This window comes from Dipodomys merriami, unplaced genomic scaffold (genome assembly GCF_024711535.1).
Source record: "Dipodomys merriami isolate MVZ:Mamm:240054 unplaced genomic scaffold, mDipMer1.0.p SCAF_116, whole genome shotgun sequence".
Taxonomy (NCBI): Eukaryota; Metazoa; Chordata; class Mammalia; order Rodentia; family Heteromyidae; genus Dipodomys; species Dipodomys merriami.
This window is the reverse complement of record NW_027202449.1, coordinates 653,598-668,351: the sequence shown is the minus strand read 5'-3', so window position 1 is coordinate 668,351 and position 14,754 is coordinate 653,598. Positions and strand designations below refer to the sequence as shown.

General features: G+C 52.2%; 1 protein-coding gene across 6 annotated transcripts in view; it reads left to right on the top strand.

Annotated features, from left to right (window-relative positions):
- The window catches only part of LOC138822835 (protein BANP), a 57,830-nt gene that overhangs the window by 24,430 nt on the left and 18,646 nt on the right, over positions 1–14,754 (top strand). For 4 of the 6 annotated variants that reach the window (XM_070015775.1, XM_070015773.1, XM_070015776.1 and 1 more), the window contains exons 5-7: positions 4,473–4,589; positions 6,121–6,296; positions 11,537–11,776. In XM_070015775.1, the coding sequence (XP_069871876.1) occupies positions 4,473–4,589; positions 6,121–6,296; positions 11,537–11,776 (533 nt within the window). The remainder of the gene's footprint in view (positions 1–4,472; positions 4,590–6,120; positions 6,297–11,536; positions 11,777–14,754) is intronic. The other 2 variants (XM_070015778.1, XM_070015777.1) reach the window with 1 other exon arrangement.

Here is a 14,754-nt window from a genome sequence, read left to right as displayed (position 1 = left end):
CACTCCAGTGGATGCTGGTACTTTGGACATCTGTGAGGAAGGCTGTGTTAGCTGTGATTCTCAACTTTGATCATTGCCTTGAGCTCCTGGGTCTGCAGACTGTTAGCACTCAGCCAGGTTTTTCCAAGTTAGTTCTCCAGGCCCTCCCACTGAGGATGATGCTCTTTGTTCTGCGAGCGGCTACCTCACCCTTTGTTGCATCTCTGCTGTGTTTGGGACAGGCTGTTTGGAGGAGCGGGCCTCGTGGACAGCTCTTCTCACTTGGGCCTCTGGTGATCCTATGCTGGGTCTGCCGGGGTCTGGTGAGGTAGAGGTGACCGTGTCTAGGTTCCCTCTGTGTGGGAGCACAGGTCTCCAGCATCTCTGGCATCCGGGCTGGATCTGAGGCCAAGCCTCGCATCATTTCAGGCATACACGAAAGGTGAAGAGGAGGAGAGGATGACTGGGTGTGTGACTCTCCGGTGGTTAGGTGCGTGGGGAGCTGTGCACAGGCGCCTTCGGAAAGTAGAGGCTTCGGCCTCATTCCAGGACTGCAGAGAGAGCAGTGTGATGTAAGAGCACAGAGTCTTTGCTGTGTAAACACACGGAGAGTGGGAAGTGTGCGTCTTGTCGTAAGAAAATCTGTAGTAATATTCTGAATGGTTCTGAGTGATTCGGTACTTAATTACATAAAAGAAAAGGGATATGTGAGCCAGAGACTGCTTTGTATCCAAATCATGTGCTCCTAAAAATCACTTCAGTGATGAGGGTGTGGCTTAATTAGTAAATTACCTACTTAGAAGCCCAAGGCCCTGAGTTCAAACCCCAGTACTGCAAAAAACAAAACAAAACCCCACTGTAGATGGGTTGAATCTGCCTTTTAGTGATGGTGAGAAGTGTAGTGTCATCTGACAGGATGAAGGAGACGCTGCTGTTCTTTGGATTGTAAAGCTGTTCCCTGAGGGCCACCACCTGCGGTCTGAAGGACCACCGACATTTGGCCTGGAGTGTCCGTGCTGACTGAGCTCCTTGGAACACAGAGGACTGGACTCAGGCCAGCCCCAGCTGGCATCGTGGATCGAGATTTTTAGATTCTGCACCTGAATGAGATGCTTTAAATAATTTCATGGACAGAAAAGAAAGGCAGATCTATTTTCTTTGAGGCCAAAGCTTAATCTCTGTCACAAAAATGCTCGTGAGATTGCTCAGATGGGGTTTTGTTCACAACAGTGCTCTACTTCAGGGCCAGGAAAATGGTGTCCCCTCCCCCCGCCCCAGGTGTGCGATGGATTTGGATCTTGTGCAGTTGCCAATATGGGGAATGGCACGAGGTTTGACTTGGGAGATGTTTGGAAGAAGTATTGGGAGCTGTAGATATGTGTGGGGGACCGTTTTCTGCCACAGGCTGTTTGAGTATTATAACACCATTTGTGGGCCATAGGAAATTATCAATGCAGGTAGATGGCTGCCGGCAGCCGACCAGACACTTATGTGACTGTCCATGTACCAAATGATTTTGTGAGCCTTGAATCACCTGTGGGATAGATGTTCTCCACTCTTTGGAGGGATCAGAGAGGGTCAGTGTTCAATTACCTGGGTTAAAGGCATCGAGTGAGTACATGGGCACATTTATGCAGATAATGTGAAAGCCAGATGCTGCACCTAGAAGCTAGGCATGGACAGTTGAAGGCAGTTCATTGTGAACCGAGCACCGGCTAAGCTTGGGTCTGGTGCCGTGCAGAACTGGCAGGCCAGTGTCTGCGTGCAGTGCTGGGGAGCGTGAGGGGGCACTGCACCTCCAGTGGCATCTGTCGAGTCAGCAAGTTGAATTCAGGGTTTCTGCTGTATTTGTGTTGATCAGCACATGTGAACTAGAAGCTGCAGCGAATGGGATGGTGCGGAGCCGGTGCTCTGTGTTCCATGTACTTCCATGTGCTGAGAGGTGCCGCTCACCTCATAAGCCCGCAGCACTGCAGGCCTCGCCCCGCACGGTGTCTGCAGGACCAATAGATGAGCGTCTCAGGCTGTCCTCTGGGCCTTGTGTTCCGCACTCTGTCCTGTTCACTGTTTCCAGATGTTTCTCTTCTGATACATGGATCAGCAGCACCAGGACCCTGGCATTCAGAGGCATCCAACTTGGTGCAAGTTCACACGGTTCACGAGCACTTCTGATAGGTATTCTCAGGGGCTTGGGATATCCCCGCCTATGTGGGAAACAGGTGGCCAAGAGTGATGAGTTTCACAGAGAAGCAGCCATTGAGGAAGCATGAGAGCAGAGGTGTATCTCTGTACAGGGTCCTGTGTGCAAAGATGTAACTTGGTGGTTGTTATTTAGTGTTAGAAGCCAGAGGTACACTTGAGAATTACCCAGGGGACTTGTGAAAGTTAAACAAAAAAGTCCCAGGTTCCCTTCATAGGGCCTGCACAGTGGTGATGGGCACAGGGGTCTGGTGCAAGATCCAGCTCCCCAGAAGGACACCCGGCCCTGCACATTGGTTCAGGGCGCTGCCTTGGCTGTGGAGTGAGGGCTTGTCGGTGCCTTCACGGGTGAGGCAGAGGGGAAGGACTCACCAGACTCCAGGTGCCATTGGTTCCAGAGCTACCTGTGACTCTGTGATTATTCCAAAATCTGAGTTTGGACTTAGCAGGGCAGAGTTGGAGGGGCTGTATATGTCTGCACGTACATATGGGTGTGTATGTGTGTGCATGTATTTGTGTATCAGAGTGAGAGAAGGAGGCAAAGAGAAAGGAAATACAGAGAAACACACACACAGAAAGAGAGAAGGAAATACATAGAAAAACAGAGAGAGAGAGAGAGAAATAGAGAAACAAACAGAGAAACAAACAGAGAAACAGGCAGTCTTCAAGAGATTTACTTCCAGGGACTGGCTAACATTGTGTGGGGCTGATGAGCAAGTGTCACATTGGTTGGCAGGGGCAGGAGGGAGCTGTAGTAGGCTGGACCGCGGGCAGGCGCTCTGGAGGGAGTCTTCACCACCTCTGCAGGGCCCCACAGAGGTCGGGCCCCCCCAGGATCACTACCTCTTGATAGACTTAGGTGACGATTTGTAAGAGCATCTGTGAAACATCCTCCTGTAGTACTTGGTTTTGTGTGTGGCCGAGTCACTGGTACTGTAGCTCAGCCCAGGCACCCTGGAAAGTCACAAGCAAAATGCCGTAGCACTCAGCCTGTATGTGCACACTTGAAAGAAATAGCGTGTTCAGAAAGTTCAAATCCTACAGGAAGTGAAAGCATCTTTGTCATTTCCCATCTCATTTCTTAAGATGCTTCCAGAAACATTTGCTTGCACACTGGAGCCCATTGGCTGGCACACGCCAGACAAGTGCTCTGCCACCAAGCTGAGCCATGCACAACTAACTTCATTCTTGATTGTGATGCTGAAGCTCCATACTTTTTGAAAAACTATGCTTGATTTCATTTGCGGTTGGTACATATGATCATGTATATGCCAAACCTACCGAAGCTGTTTTTGATTCCTGTTTTGCATATAGGAAGCTGTATAGCTGTGTAGCTGCTGGGTTTCCACCGATTGTAGTAAATAGCTTCTCGTAGTTTGGTGGGCATCATAGGTGTCAGCAAAGGACAAGTAGAATGGCAGAGAAGTGACGAGACATTGGGGCAGCAGTCAGCTGTGGTTCTGAGAATGGGTAGCGTGGAGCCATCTCTGACACCTGTGCGGGAGCAGTTACAGTCATGTGATGGAAGGCTTGATTTTCATGTGTTCACATCACTGAAAAACAGCCCCTGCCCCCAGGAAAGGGTGATACTTTATTCTAAAATAATAAGGACTGCATTTCAAGGGCTAGTTCTTTATATTCCCCAACCTTTCACTACAAAGCATACTTTAGAGATTTTTTGTGACTGTACATTGAAAAGTGGAACGAACATGTGTCTTGAGAGTCTGCTGGGTGGACTCACCGTGAGCACGCCGACCAGTGCTGCCTCAGTCTTCACCTGGGCCTGCTTGTTCCTGGGTCATGGCTGTTCTTTTGTAGAGTTCTGTTTCCCATGGTCCACGCACTTTCCAGGAGGTCCGCAGTTGGGCCATGTGCCTCTACCAGCCAGCGTGCCGGTTGCCCTTCTTGCGTGTGGACAGGCAGCTGTGAGCCTCCAGTGGACCGGAGGCGTCTGTCTGGACTGAGATGGGAAGATGGGAAGGACAGGTGGCTTTCATGTCACGCACACCTGCTGCTGTGGGTGCATGTGAGGCGCAGCACAGCTCTTGATACCTCAGCTGGCTTTCCCTCGTCTTGTGATTTGTGTCAGCAGAGTCTCCCAGCCAGCAGGAAGTTGAGCCCTTCTAGAGTCCCCATGACAGTGTGTTCTCACATCTAAACAAAACCACCGCTGCCTGATCCCTCCTCCCCAGTGCAGGCCGCTGGGAGTGACTATGTTCAATGACTGATGTGCTCTGACAATGAATGTTGTTGTTTTAAGGTCTTCTTTTTCTTGTGATTCTTTTGTTCCATAGCGTCGTCCCCCAGACTACAGTAATACTCAACAATGATCGGCAGAACGCCATTGTAGCCAAGATGGAAGACCCCTTGAGCAGCAGGGCACCGGATTCCCTGGAAAATATCATTAGCAAGTCAGTAGCCATGCACCATCCTCCCTCCCCCTGCCACTGTGATGTCACCAAGTGAATGTCCCCAAGCCAGGGCACAGAAAACACGTGGCCATCCCTGTCCCTGGGATGGTTCCAGCAGGCTTCACCCAGTTGTGTAGGTGCTCAGGGTGGGCAGGGCAAGGCCACACACACAGGGCGAGTGGCCCGGGGACTGGCAGAGCTGACGCGTGGTGGAGGGCACGGCGGTGTTTCACAGTGGTCAGCTGATCATCACCATCTGTCATGGCGCTGTGTCAGATACACAGACTCACCTCAGAGTCTGCTGAAGGATGTGAGCATGTTGCATTGTGGCTTTTTTCTGACCCTGTATCTTTTGAAGTGTCTTGGCCAGAAGTGGGAAGGACACAGGCCCTGTCCCAGCCTCTGTCCAGTGAGTGTTGCTGTGGGGAGCCTTTAGCTCAGTGTCTGGGCTCCACTCACCTCAGGGGCTTGTCACTCTCGTTTCCCATCTGTGTCTCCACCACATCCTGTTTTTGCTTTTGCGCTCCACTCTTCTGCAGGTGTTGCTTCTTCGGCTTAGCCCCATTTTCTCAGCCTAGTGTTCTAAGAAGCAGCTGTGGTCTTGGGCCTGACACGTGGGGTGAAAGTGGGGGGGGTACCCAGAGGTGAGCCAGGCTCCCTCGGGTTAGCTCTTAGAGGTCAGCTGCTCAGGTTGATTACCGGGAACCAGGTCAGCTTAGACAGATCTCTTCAGACCCAGTTCAGAAGTGCGGCTTACAGCTTCCACCTCTGGGGTGGGAACAAGTCAAACACACCCTTTTTGACTTTGTGAACAGGGAACTAGTGCTTTCTCTCTCCAGTGCTTAGTCGGTCATGGTCTGGGCTGTTGACAGGGTTATTCAGAAAGCAGGCACAGTCTCTAAGTGGTCTTTTTGGAGCATTTCAGTGCAGCTGGCCGCCTGCCTGCTGGGCAGGGCTCTTCCGCTGCACCTTGCTCTCATTGCCGCACATCAGGGCTGTGGTGAGAAGAGCTCCTGGAGGGGTCCTGGGACGCTCTGCCCGAGGGCCGCAGCAGCCTGTTCCTGGGCTTGCCCTGGGAGTGACGGGAGTGTGAGGGCTTTCTGGAGGCTGAGCCACCCTCTGGGGTCTGACGGGGGGGGGGGTTGCTCCTGGGGCTCTGCGCCCCCGTCCTCTTCATGTAGTCTTTCTTTGGCATGGCTCTAAAACCTCTTTGGTGCAAGGCAGCATTTTGAAGGATAACCTTGATCTGAAAGCAGCCTTGCAGGCCCGAGTCCCCGTGACTTATGCTTTCATTTCTTTGGTGATGTAAATTTTTTTGTAAACATTTTTTATCCCATCTCAGCCTCTTGAGTGTTTCCATGTTAAGTTGCTTTCATCGTCATAGAGCTGTGTGGGGAGACCCCCCGGGTGCACTGGTCCCTGCTCAGTTAGGTGTTGGGAGAAGACCAGCCCAGTGCTGTCCAGGAAGTCAGGACTGACAGTGGCTGCCTTTGCTCACTCTCACACGGGTTGATGTGCTTGTTCCCACCAGTGCTGTTCCTGGGCGTCGGCAGAACACCATCGTGGTGAAGGTGCCAGGTCAAGATGACAGCCACAACGAAGATGGGGAGAGCGGGTCAGAGGCCAGCGACTCTGTGTCCAACTGTGGCCAGCCGGGGAGCCAGAACATCGGGAGCAACGTCACGCTCATCACCTTGAACTCAGAAGGTGTGTCCCCACGGCGCCTTCTCCGTTTGGCCAGCCCAGCAACAGGGACAACTTTGTACTTTTAAGCAATGTGGTACAATATAAAAATGCTGAAGGAAGTTAGAATAGCTTGAATTCCAGGAGCTGTTGCTGTCTCCTTATGTGAGTATTTGTGTGCCTGATGTCATAGAGAAGCACACGTGTCCTATGAGAATTACAGATTCCCTTTGTGTCAAGTTAGGAGCCAGTGATGATATTACAAAGGTAATTTGTTGGTGATGAAATTCATTTTGGGTAAGAAAGAAATGACAGTCAGTTGCTGGGCAGGGAACTGTAAGCCTGGTTCTTGTGCTTGCCTTTTGTTAGTGGCTGGGTCCTGGCATCTTGTTGTTATTGGGTCCTGGTATTTTGTTGGTGGTGAGTTCTGGTATCTTTAATTGGCAGCTGGGTCCTGGTGTTTTTTGTTTTGTTTTGTTTTGTTTTTGGTGGCTAGGTCCAGGAGATTTGGTGGTAGTGGTCCTGGTGTCCTTTGCTGGTGACTAGGTCCTGATGTGTTCCTGTCTTTGTGGAGCACCAAGAGTGTGGGTGATCTAATCATTCAGTGGTTAAGTTGACTGAGTTAAAGATACAAATTAACTAAAACGTGGCAGGAATGGTATCTCTTAACAGGGATTTAGAGTAACAATTAAAAGTTTAAATTCTAGTTGTTTGGGCATTTGCTAATTGCTACAAAACTTGACTAGATATAAAATGTTGCATACTTACTTGTAATGGGGAAGGATTGTACTGCAGACAAGGGTTGATCTAGAATGCTCTTGAGCTCAGCCGTGCACGTGTGCTGAGCAGAGGAGGGCTGGAGCAAAGATCAGCCACCTCATTCTAGAAAACCAGTGGAAGCTGCAGGGTGTTGATGGAACAGAAAGCCATGAAATCGATGAATGACAGTTGCTGTGTTCACTATTAACCATATACAAGCAAAGAAAGTTTCCAGAAATATTCACTGGACATTTGTTCATGTAACTTGTCTTGCTGAATTGTTCCACGTGGATTCTTGTACGTAAGCACCCTTTTGTGGTGCTTGCAAATTGGATGCTAAGAGTAGAATTGGACACAAAGCAGCAAGAGCTATCAGCAGGTCTCAGGTCTTACTGTGTCTGAAGTGGGCATTGCTGCCCAGGATGGGCATCCTGGGCACTGTGTCTGCTCAGCAGCTCAGGCTCTTTTCCATTGCAGGACGAGGCAGCTAGTTTGTAATACTTGCCCTAATCGCAATTGAGCTCGTGTCCCTGGGTTCACTGATGGCCTCCAATAAAAGACAGAGGCCCCCGTGGCCCTTGCCCCGGGACAGGAGCTGAATTATGCCTTTGCTCAGTTTGTATTCTTGTGACCAGAGCCCATTGGTACCTGCCATGGAGATGAAATCTCCTCAGAGCATCTATAGTCTAGCTGCAGGGTCCAGTGCACATGTTGACCCAAGCATGGCCTGGTCCTGGAGGAGTACCCTGACCATGATATTTTTTATGGGGCAGTAGTTGTGAATAAGCACAAGAAAGTGTTCAGTGGTCGCACAGGGAATTCATCTTTTCCACTTTGGTGGAAGACGTGAGTTATTTATAGTTGTGATTGATCCATGTGGTGGGGCTGGAAAATTTCTGAACAGTCCCATTCCATTCCTGATAACACAACGTCCCTCTCAAGCTGAGGTGCAATGTCAAATCCACACCACCATAAAAATCAAGGCAGAAATTTCCACTTCATCGAGATTTATACTTAAGGACATGACTCAGTATCCAGCTAGGAAGCTGAGTCTCTTGGGTTTGTTTGCTTGTACTGGCTGTGAACCGCGATCCTCAGATCTTAGCCTCCTGAGTAGCTAGGACTACAGGCATGTGCTCTGGCACTCGGATAAGTTTTCATTTTAATAGGTCTTCCAGACAATTTTTTTTTTTTTGAAGACTTAAATGACTGGAATAGAAAGCAGGTTTATTTTATTTTTTTTGGTACTCTAAAAATAAATTCCTAGAATCTATTGTTTCAAATGTCAAAATTGGACCAAGACATTTTAGTAAAACAAATAGATCTTTCTGGATTATCAAGAGGTACATTGCATTTCTCAGACATCTGTGTAAGTAGATTTTCTGTCTTGTTTTCTGTGGGGAGACACAATTCAGTGTCACCAGTAAGTGACACGAGTCTGTCTCCCCAGGGTCAGAAGGCATTGTGTCTGAGCATTGAGGAGGATACCACGCTGAGAGTTCTCAGGGTGTCCCCAATCACGTGGGGTCCTCCCTGCCCCACTCCGAGGATGGCAGCAGGCTCTGAGCCTCTCTGTGTCCAGCAGGGATTTCCTTCTCCAGGTGGCAGTGACTCTCACCTCTGTGGGTTAGACTTGCTGTGGCTGGTGCTCCCCCTCCTCAGCCTTCTTGATTGACAGAGGACCTCACACCCAGTATTCATAGGCTGCTACCTAAAGCAGGAACTCACCATGAGGACTGGCCACATTCACAGTGCCCTGTGTCTGAAGGGGAGGTTAGTACCCAAAGGAAAGCAACTCTTGAAAGCTTGTATGTGAACTTGTGGTTGGTGCTGAAAAGGCTCCTCTCTGGTCTGGCAGTGCCAACTTCGGGCCAGGAATCTTAGTTCTCTTTACTTCCTTCTTTTTCCTTTTCTCTTAATAGGGAATTTTAAACACATGGAAAGTTGAGTGCTCAGCAGCACTAAGCTCTTGTCCTGAGTTTACTTTAGAGTAAACATGGAGAGCGTGGCTGGACTGAATTTAGCAGTCTTCTTCCTGGGAAAGGCTACAGGGACCGTTGGCTGTTTTGAGAGCAAAGCTGAGAGGTCCTGCCCACTATTCTTTGCACCTTCCAGTGTCCTGGTGGGGGGGGGTGGCACCACACCCAATGTCTGTGGGATCAGTGGGCCACACTGGGTCCTTGTACCCCATTGTTTAATAAAAGGCTCAGCAATACTTGGTGTCACCAAATACCACCTTCTGTTTGACTAGAGGTTCTGTTGAGTTCCACTAGACTATGCTGCTCCAGCCTGGGGCAGCCCTGGCCTTCCAGCTTCTTTACTGGACACCATAGGCAGATGTGTCATTAAGATCTACACCTGACCAGCTTTGGATTCTGAGTGTACATCCATACCAGGTGCATACTTTCCAGAGTGTGTGTGTGTGTGTGTGTGTGTGTGTGTGTGTGTGTGTGTGTGTGTGTGTGTGTGTGTGTGTGTGTGTGTGTGTGTGTGTGTGTTATGTGTATTTTTATTTGTCAGCCATGGGACCTGAACTCAAGGCCTGGGTGCTCTCCCTGAGCTTTTTCTTTTTTCTTTTTTCTTTCTTTCTTTCTTATTTTTTTTTTTTTTTGCTGGTTGTGGGGACTGAACTCTGGGCCTGGGCGCTGTCCCTCAGCTCTTGAACTCAAGGTGATCGCTCTACCACTTGAGCCACAGCGCCACTTCTGGCTTTTTCTGCTTATGTGGTGCTGAGGAATCGAACCCAGGGCCTCATGCATGCAAGGCAAGCACTCTACCACTGAGCCACCGTCCCAGCCCCTCCCTGAGCTTTTTCTCTCAAGGCTAGTTCTCTACCACTTTGAGCCACCATGCCATTTCTGGTTTCCTGGTGGTTAATAGGAGGTAAGAGTCTGACTTTGAACTGCAATCTTCAGATCTCAGCCTCCTGAGTAACTAGGATTGTAGGCGTAATCCACTGGCACCTGGCTTCAGACATATTTGTAGATGCCCTTGGACTTTTCTGGGGTGAGCCCGTCTTAGACTTGCTGGAGTCATGTTGTCTTTAGGTGGAGTCTGTTGTGTTGTTATTATGTTGAGGCAGGGTCTGACTGTGGGCTCACACAGGTCTCACACTTGAGATCTTTTTGTCTCAGCCTCCAAGGGCTGGGTAATACATGATTGTAATGGTGGCTGACTGACTTTCAAGGCAGTGTCTGAGCATGTGTCCAGAGAGCCTTCTTCACTGTGAACCATTGGTGTTCCTTAGCAATGACATTCTAACTCATCACTTATTCTAAATTCTAGAAATCAGAGCTGTTAGCTATAGCTGGCTGCTCGGTTCTGGCCCCTACCTCCTGCAGAGATCGTGTCTGTGTGGACAGGGCTTGTGGACTCACCCAGATGTTTTACAGCTGTCTGCCGGAGGCATAGCATACACATGTGGTCAAGGGCCTGCAGGGAAAGCCCCTCGGGTCCCAGAGACCTGGGGGCATTCCAGGCCTGTCCTGTCCTGATGACCAGGCTTAGGGCTCTCATTCTGTTACTGGCAACCTATGAGGCAGTGAGTCAAAGTAGTGTGATTTGCAGTGTTAGAGAAATGGTGTGGCAATGAAGAGGAATGGAGTCGCCATGCTGTGAGCAGGGGGCAGAGTTGTTTCCCACAGGTCAGCTCCGAGTTCACTGCTGGGTGGTCTGAGGTGGATTGGAGGGAGCGAGATCTCGTGGGAAAGGCACACTTGTGCTGAGGGCTAGGCAGTGCTGTCGAGTTAGCGCATCCCCGGGGACGCGGCAGACGGCAGCGCACAGGCAGAGGCGAGCTCCCTGCGCCTGCCTTCTCTCCACACAGAGGACCAGTGGACACTCACTGTCCCAGAGACAGGCGTGCTTGGTGTGGCCATCAGACCCATGAGAAGGCTGCACGGAAAGTCTTGGCCTTGCTCACTCCTGTCTAAATGAGGGGCAGAGCTGACAGTGACTAGAAGCTGTGAATTTTGCTCTGAGCTCTTGACCTATGGGACTGCAGAGAGACTCTGGTGTCCGGCCCAGAGTTTGCCTGATGTCTTCCTTCCAGATGGGGCTGGCTTGAGCCTGTATGTTCTGGGCAGCCCCTTCAGGGTCCCTCAAGGCTTTTGCCACACCTGGATGCTGGTGACCATTCCTGAGCTGTGAGCAGGGCCCAGCTGGGTAGCTTTGAGATGTGTGCAAGGCTTGCTTGCGGTGTTGTTTGCTGAGGCAGAGTTGAAGGCGGTCCAGAGGTAGGAGAACAGTGTGGGTGAGGTCAGCTGCCACCTGCAGTATCTAAGATGGGTTCGCAGGAATGTAGGCTGCTGTTTCTGCTCTTCGGAGCTCAGTGCTCCCACTTCCCACAGCAGAAGGTTTCTCTGGGCTCCTGGCCTCCGTGTGGACTCTGGGAGCTGATATTGAAGCCCCTCCTGCGCTTTTGCTGCAAGTATTTGAGCCACCCACGCTGTCTCTTTGGAACGTGCCTCTGTCCCCTACTGACGAGGGAGCCTTCTCTCTTTTAGAGGACTACCCCAACGGCACGTGGCTGGGCGACGAGAACAACCCCGAGATGCGCGTGCGCTGCGCCATCATCCCCTCCGACATGCTGCACATCAGCACCAACTGCCGCACAGCCGAGAAGATGGCGCTGACGCTGCTGGACTACCTCTTCCACCGCGAGGTGCAGGCTGTGTCCAACCTGTCGGGCCAGGGCAAGCACGGGAAGAAGCAGCTCGACCCGCTCACCATCTACGGGATCCGGTGTAAGTGCACGCGTGGCTTGCCGCCGGGCTGGGCTGCTGCAGGGCATTCAGAGAGCTGAACTGAGCACGGTGCGGGGCACGGATGGGGGGGGGTGGTGGTGGCCTGGGTTGAGCGTTTCCTCTGGGCAGGCATTGTCTGCTGCCCCCAATGAGGACACTTGGGAAGGTGCTTCACGTGGACTTTAAAATTCCAGCCTCGCTTGTCCTTGGGCTGCTCTTGAGGAAGAGAGACGTGCCAGGTCTCGTACCTCCTGCTGGCCACAGCACGCGGGAGCTGTCCAGTGGCATGATTGGAGTGTTACTTGCCTCTTCCTCCCTTCTGAGAGCAGCATCTGTTTGGCCCCGTGCCATGCTCATGTCTGACCTGGTTGAGCTGGAGGCCAGTGGAACATGATCATAGTATCCGCAGAGGCCCTGAAGAGTCGCGCTTTCCCAAGCTGGCTGTGGATATACATCATTTCACTGATGGCATTTGCAAAGGATGCACACTACTCAAACTCCTTGTTAGCACTTACGGCCTGGTGACGGCCCCCTAGTGTCCATTCCAGAGCCTTCCACCTTCAGAAGCCATACAGTGTGGCTTCTGATAAACATGACATAAGGCCTTTAGCGGCCTCTGAGGATTGTGCAATCTCCTTAAACAAATACAGTGACAGAGCTCGAGCTCTCCCCGAGAGGCGGTAGCTCCTGAGGCCCCCTTGAAGCTGGAGGAGTCCTCTGCACATGGCTCAGACGGGGGAGGCCAGACAGAATAGAGTTTTCTGGGTTGCTGAGGAATGCTGATCCTTTAGTGTGGCGGGGACTCTTGTCACTCCAATGCTTTTATCCCTTCTCCAGCCCCAGGAGCTACCTGTCAGACTCGGAGAGTCATTCCGATGGATGTGTGAGGAGCTCGTACGAGCAGCTCACCTTGGCTTCTCAGGCAAGGGCGAAGGGGCTGGAGTAGGGTGTTCCCACTGGCTGGAAGAAGAGTCCTTTGCGTAAGGGCCACATGACAGGTTGTTTCTCCACTGCAAGAGCAGCTGTAGTCCAAATGTAAGCAAATAGACACAGCTGTATTCCAGTAAAGTGCTGCCTTCAGAGGCATGCAGCCCACTGCCCAGCTCTACTGTCCTGTGCAGTGTGCCAGGGAGCGCGCAGGTGGCTAGCCGAGCTCCAGTATGCAGCGCTGTGTGGGAGCTCCTGAAGTCCAGGGAGGCTGTCCTGCCCTTCCAGGGACATGATGAGGACCTGATGTGAAGCTGGAGTATGGTAGTTGGCCTTGATTTGGAGAGGCAGGCACCTTGGAACATCAGTGCTAGGACTGTGGCTTCCTGGGCACAGGTAGGACTTAAGGCTTTTGGAGGTCATGGAGAATGACCTTCAGAGTAGAAGCATATAGGAACAGGGCGTGCTGGTGCTCAGGGGTCTACGTCAGTGGTGCAGGCTGAGTGCTGGTGCTCAGGGGTCTGTGTCAGTGGTGCAGGCTGAGTGCTGGTGCTCAGGGGTCTATGTCAGTGGTGCAGGCTGAGTGCTGGTGCTCAGGGGTCTACGTCAGTGGTGCAGGCTGAGTGCTGGGGCTCAGGGGTCTATGTCAGTGGTGTAGGCTGAATGTTGGTGCTCAGGGGTCTATGTCAGTGGTGCAGGCTGAGTGCTGGTGCTCAGGGGTCTATGTCAGAGGTGCAGGCTGAGTGCTGGTGCTCAGGGGTCTATGTCAGTGGTGCAGGCCAAGTGCTGGTGCTCAGGGGTCTATGTCAGAGGTGCAGGCTGAGTGCTGGTGCTCAGGGGTCTATGTCAGTGGTGCAGGCCGAGTGCTGGTGCTCAGGGGTCTATGTCAGTGGTGTAGGCTGAGTGCTGGTGCTCAGGGGTCTATGTCAGTGGTGCAGGCCGAGTGCTGGTGCTCAGGGGTCTATGTCAGTGGTGCAGGCTGAGTGCTGGTGCTCAGGGGTCTGTGTCAGTGGTGCAGGCTGAGTGCTGGTGCTCAGGGGTCTGTGTCAGTGGTGCAGGCTGAGTGCTGGTGCTCAGGGGTCTATGTCAGTGGTGCAGGCTGGGTGCTGGTGCTCAGGGGTCTGTATCAGTGGTGCAGGCTGGGTGCTGGTGCTCAGGGGTCTGTGTCAGTGGTGCAGGCTGAGTGCTGGCTCAGGGGTCTGTGTCAGTGGTGCAGGCTGAGTGCTGGTGCTCAGGGGTCTATGTCAATGGTGTAGGCTGAATGTTGGTGCTCAGGGGTCTATGTCAGTGGTGCAGGCTGAGTGCTGGTGCTCAGGGGTCTATGTCAGTGGTGTAGGCTGAGTGCTGGTGCTCAGGGGTCTATGTCAGTGGTGCAGGCCGAGTGCTGGTGCTCAGGGGTCTATGTCAGTGGTGCAGGCTGAGTGCTGGTGCTCAGGGGTCTGTGTCAGTGGTGCAGGCTGAGTGCTGGTGCTCAGGGGTCTGTGTCAGTGGTGCAGGCTGGGTGCTGGTGCTCAGGGGTCTGTGTCAGTGGTGCAGGTTGAGTGCTGGGGCTCAGGGGTCTGTGTCAGTGGTGCAGGCTGAGTGCTGGGGCTCAGGGGTATATGTCAGTGGTGTAGGCTGAATGTTGGTGCTCAGGGGTCTATGTCAGTGGTGCAGGCTGAGTGCTGGTGCTCAGGGGTCTATGTCAGTGGTGCAGGCTGAGTGTTGGTGCTCAGGGGTCTATGTCAGTGGTGCAGGCTGAGTGCTGGTGCTCAGGGGTCTATGTCAGTGGTGCAGGCTGAGTGCTGGTGCTCAGGGGTCTATGTCAGTGGTGCAGGCTGGGTTCTGGTGCTCAGGGGGTCTGTGCCAGTTGGTAGAGGGCACTGGTCAGACACAATAGGGCAGTCCCTGTTTTCCCTGGCTCCATCAGACGGCCTGCCTGCCTGTCCTCCTCTGTGCATTTAGAAGGTGTCAGAAGATGTGGGATGCACTATGAGCCTGGCTCCTCTGCTTTCTCCAGGCCTACAGGCTGAGCTCCCTAGGCTGCTGACACAGCACCTCAGTGTCAGCTG